At 40.2% G+C, this 7,629-nt stretch overlaps 1 protein-coding gene across 1 annotated transcript in view; it reads left to right on the forward strand.

The window, feature by feature from the left end:
• Nucleotides 1-6,547, forward strand: part of LOC121374664 (cholecystokinin receptor type A-like) — a 94,085-nt gene extending 87,538 nt beyond the window's left edge. The window contains exon 3 of the mRNA XM_041501774.1: nucleotides 5,934-6,547. Within this exon, the coding sequence (XP_041357708.1) occupies nucleotides 5,934-6,547 (614 nt within the window). The remainder of the gene's footprint in view (nucleotides 1-5,933) is intronic.
• Nucleotides 6,548-7,629: the final 1,082 nt, after the last annotated feature.

Below are 7,629 nucleotides of genomic sequence, written 5' to 3' on the forward strand. Positions count from 1 at the left end.
CTACATTTAAAGAACGCGTGTGGCGATGGTGAAATGTAATTAGTATGTAATCTGAGCCACGGTGCGAAATATTTATCACGCGTGAAATATATATGTACTCTTATAACCTATCTCAGTAAAAATACTTTACAGCTAGCCCGAATTCCGATTAAGAAAGAATCGGGTCATGTCTTGTCAGTTTCAACAGAAAAGTCAAACATTATTAATTCTGGTCGCACTAAAAGTTCGATTTGTGCTTCGAATTTTATTAGTCACGGTAAACGCGCCATATCACGCAATTTATATTTTCATTTTCAATTTTGTTTTATGTTTTAATAATGATAAAAAAAATCATTCAACAAAGATTTGATTATTCATGTTTGAAGCCTAATATCCTTTCATCGCCTCCATTCTAAAGAAAACTTCTCACTAACAAAACAGATTGGAAGGAACAACATTCCACAGAAGCAATGTCGACTACGAACCGAAGCTAAATGATGACAATTAATAAACTGTTCGGTTCATTTTGATATTGTTCGTTATTTTTAACAGCTAATTGAACGTGTCGTAGCATCTGACAATAATGAGAGAGCGGTATAAATTAAACAACCGGCCTCGGTGGTGTCGTGGGTAAGCCATCGGATATAAGGCTGGTAGGTACATGGTTCACAGGCCGGTACCTGCTCCCACCCAGAGCGAGTATTTACGACTCTGTGGGTAGGTGTAAGACCACTACACTCTCTTCTCTCTCACTAATCAATAACAACTAACTCACTGTCCTGGACAGACAGCTGAGGTGTGTGTCTAGGACAGCGTGCTTGAATCTTAATTGGATATAAACACGAAAATAAGTCAAAGAAAGAATTAAACAAGAAGAAGGCGAAAGACTCATCATGTCTGCATCACGCTCTCGTCTGCATTTTCTATCGTCTGCCAAACTCGTGCGCTAGGTCAGCGAGTTGCTGATAACGTTGTCACTGCCCTTTATTTCTTCTTCAATAAATCAACAAAGTATTCAGTCCTTAGTCAGTGAAAGTCCTTTGGGAGTACGCATTGCGTTTAATTTGTTATTTTAGATCATATATCAAAACTATAATACACTTAGGGGAAATTTCGCTCCTCACAGAACGAGGTAGGTAAATGAAAAATAGATGATGAGTGGAATTAAAAAACAAAATCGTAAGTTTGGAGTTTACGTTTCTGATAGAGGTCAGAAGGAACTGCGATCAACCATGAACATGGGTTACATCCCATAAACTGGTTTTGTTGATTAACTAGTGTCCAGCACCGAATATACAGTCTGGTCACTTTCGTTATTGTCTCTATGGGGCAATAGAACAACAGTAGCAATTACTTCTATAGGCTATTTTCGCGAGCTTGCGAAAACGTATCCCGTGTGATAACTGAAGTCACCAATACCCCATCACCAACAAAATAAGGTCTCACTACACGGATGTCATCTGCCATTGAAACCCATGTTAAATTGCCCAAATTCAAATGAAGATTGCCAATAGAACGGGTTCTCGTTGGCACTAACGACATACACCATTGCGAACATACATTATATAAGCATTTATTTTCACTCCAAAATTGAGAACATTTCCGTCTCAGTTTTTTGCTATACGATCGCATCTGGCTGTAATACTTGTCCGAACAGGTGGTTCATTAACCGATTCACTCCGGTTGTCTCTTACGCTATACATTCATGTCCCAAAAGGTCAATGCACAATATTACAAAATAGCATGGGCAAAATACAGCCAGAAGGCTTACCATTACATATTGTTTTAATTCTTCACCATTTCCTAGAAGTGAATATGTGAACCATAACTTGTGTCACAATTAGGAACTATAGTGTACCGTGATCAGTGAACTCTCACCCGGAAGTGATCTGTGTAGTGAGACCTAACCCTCCACAATCTGCCATAAAGCGGAAACGGGCTTCACAATCAGGGCAAATTTTCATGCAAGAAAACACGTTTCAGTTATCAAATAAAATTTTATGTTCGCCAAAAGTATAAATTGCGCCTTGGCGGGACAATGACTATAAAATTGTTAGGCTTTCAACAAGGCATTGCTCTTAGATTGGAGATTTAGCAAATGAGGGACTGCCTAACAGCATAACTTGTATTGATTCACTCACACCAGAATATATAACCTAATTTCAGCTCATAAAGGAAATCTGATAGCTTCATATTTTCGGCTCCATATGGTTCGGAATGAAAATCATTGCTAAATATCAATAAAACTGCGAAACTCCTCATACAATTCGAAGTAATTAAAGGAACTGTCCCGAGTTTGCACTATTGTAACATGTTTTCAACTAATAAAGTATGTTAACGACTAACATTTAAAAACTGAATATAGTTTCTTGTTTTAGAATATCCGTGTCTCTATAACTAATGTGTTGCTGGTTCCCCTAATGTTTGTAAGTAGCCCAAAATTTCGTACGACCGAACAATATATATGTATTTAGTATTCAGTTTTATCATTTAAATGTCTCTGTAAATAGGGGCCTCGGTGGCGTCATGGTAGGCCATCGGTCTACAGGCTGGTAGGTACTGGGTTCGGATCCCAGTCGAGACATGGGATTTTTAATCCAGATACCGACTCCAAACCCTGAGTGAGTGCTCCGCAAGGCTCAATGGATAGGTGTAAACCACTTGCACCGACCAGTGGTCCATGACTGGTTCAACAAAGACCATGGTTTGTGCTATCCTGCCTGTTAGTAGCGCAAATAAAAGATCCCTTGCTGCTAATCGGAAAGAGTAGCCCATGTAGTGGCGACAGCGGGTTTCCTCTCAAAATCTGTGTGGTCCTTAACCATATGTCTGACGCCATATAACCGTAAAATAAAATGTGTTGAGTGCGTCGTTAAATAAAACATTTCTTTCTTTCTTTCTTTCTTTCTTTCTTTCTGTAAATAGACAACATCTTAACATTAACAACTAAGGCCCAAAACACATCGGGTTTGGGTCTGGGTTTGGCGAGTATGATACCAGTCGAAAATAAAACGCACTGAATGTGACAAAATACACCGCATCTGTTCTGGCGCGCCTGTGGGAAGCGCAAATAAAAGATCCCTTGCTGCTAATCGGAAGAGTAGCCCATGTAGTGGCGACAGCGGGTTTCCTCTCAAAATCTGTGTGGTCCTTAACCATATGTCTGACGCCATATAACCGTAAATAAAATGTGTTGAGTGCGTCGTTAAATAAAACATTTCTTTCTTTCTTTCTGTTCTGGCGCGAACTACAGATCTGGGGCCCGTACCACGAAACGATCTTAACTCTAAGATCATCGTATGTGCATAACTACCTTATGCCCTTAAGATGATCTTAGCGCTAAGATCGCTTCGTGGAACGGGGCCCTGGCAACAGACGAGATAGAACATGCGCTATAATGTTTAACACTGCCAGACTGGCAGGTGCACAGTGTTCGAACCTTACTCATTCAAGTGTTTTAATAAACAACAGGAGAGGTATATATTCAACAACGTGGTATTTCTCATACTTGATGTTGATGTTTATAGAAGTAAAGATATGAACGCATTAATATAGACATTGTATACTGAAAACATGTAATAGTTACAGACCCAGGCGTCAAAATACACCAGCCATGGTGTCTGCCACACTCGCCAGACCCAGACACAGTTTCGATGTGTTTTTGGCCTAAATCAGAACTGTCTCTTTAAAGTTCGCGCCGGTGATTGTAGCTATTAACTTATTACCGGTCTCGGTGGCGCAGTGGTTAAGCCATCGGACTACAAGCTGGTTGGTACAGGGTTCGCAGGCCGGTACCGGCTCCAACTCAGAGCGAGTTCTTAAGGGCTCAGTGTGTAGGTGTAAGGCCACTACACCCTCTTCTCTCTCACTAACCACTAAACAACTAACAGCCCAAAAAGCTGAGGTGTGTGCCCAGGACAAGGTGCTTGAACCTTAATTGGATATACGCACGAAAATAAGTTGAAATGAAAATGTATTAACTATTTTATCCAGTACCCCATCTCCCACTTCATCGGTCCTGATAAAGAAACAATTAAACAATCAAACAATCAACCACTTACCTCTATGGATTTATCGCTGTAACATATGCAGGAAATACTGAACAGAACAACACTAGTTCCAAATCTAGATATTTTATATTTATACACTTTTAAAATAAATATGATTATAAATGTCAAACAGCGATCTTTTCGCACATTTCTGAAATTAAACAAGATTCAGACGAATGTACGTAGTATCGCTTTGACATCAATAAGCATAATACGGAAAACCATTGTTGACGTCACGTCAAAGGAATGTTGACGTTTTTATGGTAACGTCTTCGGTAATTTTCGTAACTTAACGGACAATTTCGAATAACCTCTAGCACCCTCCCACTGGATCCACGCCTGACGGAATAAAAGTAGCGTAGAACTATGTATTGCAAATATCCATTGTCCGTCACCGGCAGGATTGATGAGTACATAAAAAATGGTAGTGCACTGAAATATGATAGGGCCTAATAATAATTTTAATAATATAAAAACAATAGCAGTATATAAAATTATTGGGATGTATTTTTATTTTTGGGTGGAATATGGGTATTTAATTCAAAGTAAAATAGTTACATTTAACAAGAAATATATATTGACGTAGGGGGGGGGGGGGGGGGGGGGGGGTTGAGGCGTGGGGGGCAATGCCCGCAAATGACACCCACCCCTCACCCCAACATATTTTATATGTACCTGTAACTTAATGGGAACAAATATATTTTCGCACATTAATATTTGTGTCACTATGCAGCTTTACGTGAGGGTGGGACGTAGCCCAATGGTAAAGCACTCGCTTGATGCGCGGTCGAACAAGGATCGATCCCCGTGGGTGAGCCCATTTGGGCTATTTCTCGTTTTAGCCAGTGCAACATGCGTGGTATATTAAAGGCCGTGGTATGTGCATCCTGTCTGTTGGATGGTTCATATAAAGGATTCCTTGCTACTAATGGCTGTTGGATGTCAAATATATGTTAATTGTGACATACAGTCTTAGAGAGAAAAACCGTATATATATATATACACTGAAACCTCTCAAAACCGATGTTACCCGAAGTGGGAATTTTAAATAATGTGTGCAGTCTCTGTGGGGGGAAAAAGGATTAGGCTGTCTTTATCACCTTCAGAAAACTATTAAGTTACAATCTATCAACTGATGTTTCGTTTTAATTATTTATCACTCATGTTGAACCTGACATCTTGTATAGCAGTGAAATATGGAGTGCTAATTTTATATCTTTAAAAAAACACACTTTTCTACCTGTTTGGTCCAGAACGTGGGAAAAGAACTCCACTATCACCTTATAGTTACTAAGTAGCAACGAATTGTTTATATACCTGTACTTTATATACACAATACAGAACATGCCATTGTCTTATATATCATCTTTGGAGGGAATTGGTTGAGATGGAACATCAGGCACGCCAGGCAAACGTTCTACCGCTGATCTTCAACCATCCACTACAATTCTGAAAATTCTCCAATTAAAACAATTAATTGTCATAATCGTTATGTTCAAATTGTTACAATACTGGTTAATAGAAGAAAAGAGTATAGACTGCGTCGACCGTTAGTGTGACATTTAAATTTTTTACATTGTAACGGCCAACACTGCAACCGCTAGTGTTCGTTGTTGTCCTACCGGGGTCTGCACTGCATATAATTTTCCTTTTGAAGGTTTTCTTCTTTTTCTACGCCGGCTTTTGGTTATGATAATTATTTAGAAATTAATAAATGTTAACATTGTGTATATGTTTTCATTGAAATATCATAATTGAAATAACAACTATACATCATTTAATAAAAATGACACTGACAGCAAATACTGTATTGTGTTGTCTGAATAAGCAAAACAAGCTGCTGTGAGATCCCATGAATAGTATCCTTACAAAAGTAAAATGCTAATTCTGACTCTATTATTACAGGTTCAACGCCGGGGTTCGTGATGCCTAATTACCGGACTCTGGAGCTCAGGCTTCTTCACAACAAAGATTCCACCCAGAGCATATCCTCCCAGAGTTCCACGGATACGACCGGAAGTCCACCGCTTGCCAAGAGAAGTCGCCGTATCCACCGAATGAGACACACAAACCCTCAAAAGATACGACAGAACAAAATACGGGTGATAAAAATGCTGTTCGCCGTGGTACTCGAGTTCTTTATATGCTGGACGCCGGTGTATATCATCAACACGTGGATGATGTTCGATGCCCAGAGCGCTGCTCAACACATGACGCCATTAATCAAGTCACTTTTCCATCTCCTGTCATACGCTTCGTCGTGCTGCAATCCTATAACGTACTGCTTTATGAACAAAAAGTTTAGAGAAGCATTCGTGAGAGCATTTCAGTGCCGGACTGTGAAACAGCCCCTGAGAGACAGGCGTCGGATGTTGCTGGCAAGCGCCTCGCGCCGCAGTGAGTTATCCATGTTCCAGCCGGGCGCCTCAACCTCCACACGAGCCAGCTCAATTCGGCAGCCAGACTTCGGGTCCATCCGGGAAACGGATTTCAACGATATGCATGGCCTTGATGATTGAATCGAAACGTAGTGTCTGAGTTCCTAGCGAAGAGATTAAAAGTATTGTGATCTGCCTTGGACCATTTCTGTTTTACCAGTTATATGTACTGACTATTCTCTGTACCAAGTGTGTGACCCAAAAAAATTCTATACCTCCAATTACAAAGAAACCCCGATGCTCTTTTTATCAAGAACCCTGTTCTGTGAGTTGTGCTTGTGCGTTTTACGTTGACATTTGTGTAAAGACCCATTCGTACACCGATAGTCCTGAGGAATAAAAACTCCACTGCAGTCCGACTGACTGGCCATCTATTCTTTGATAAAATTTATCAAATTGATATTCAATTCATACTTTCGCTTATAAACAAAACACGGATTTCATTTCACACATCTTCTTTGAACTTTCTGTTTTAATTTGATTTACATAATTTTACAAGTCAAAAAGTTATGGTATTATATTATTCTATTTTTGTAAATCCTGTACATATCAACTATGGAGTTGATGGCTATAGGCTGTGCTTATGACGGGTGCCACTGGTGGGGCAGGATGTGTTTATGACGGGTGCCACTGGTGGGGCAGGATGTGCTTATGACGGGTGCCACTGGTGGGGCAGGATGTGCTTATGACGGGTGCCACTGGTAGGGCAGGATGTGCTTATGACGGGTGCCACTGGTGGGGCAGGATGTTCTTATGACGGGTGCCACTGGCGAGGCAGGATATGCTCAACTTTCGCAAACACCTGATATCATCACTGTTTTACAGTGATTCATGAGTGCATGCCATCACAGCTCGTATATCCTAGGGGAGTGACAGTCCTCCTAAAGATGAGCACCTGATAGTGGATCATGGAAGCAACCAGGATTTTGCAGAACATCCTTTCGACTCTGTCTTATGCAGAGATACGATTTTGATATCGGAATACGGTTTTGTTGTTCAGACTTTACATTCATTCATTATTGATGAACAGATAATTCGTAACTCCTCGTAGCGAGTTGGTTATTCTCTTTATTACCCCTTGTCACTTTTAACTGGTTTTTAATACAAAAAATCCCTGTGCTGTCTACAAACAAATCCATCAGCCATTACGCACAGACTGTGTA

The sequence above is a fragment of the Gigantopelta aegis genome, chromosome 6 (genome assembly GCF_016097555.1).
Source record: "Gigantopelta aegis isolate Gae_Host chromosome 6, Gae_host_genome, whole genome shotgun sequence".
Classification (NCBI taxonomy): Eukaryota; Metazoa; Mollusca; class Gastropoda; order Neomphalida; family Peltospiridae; genus Gigantopelta; species Gigantopelta aegis.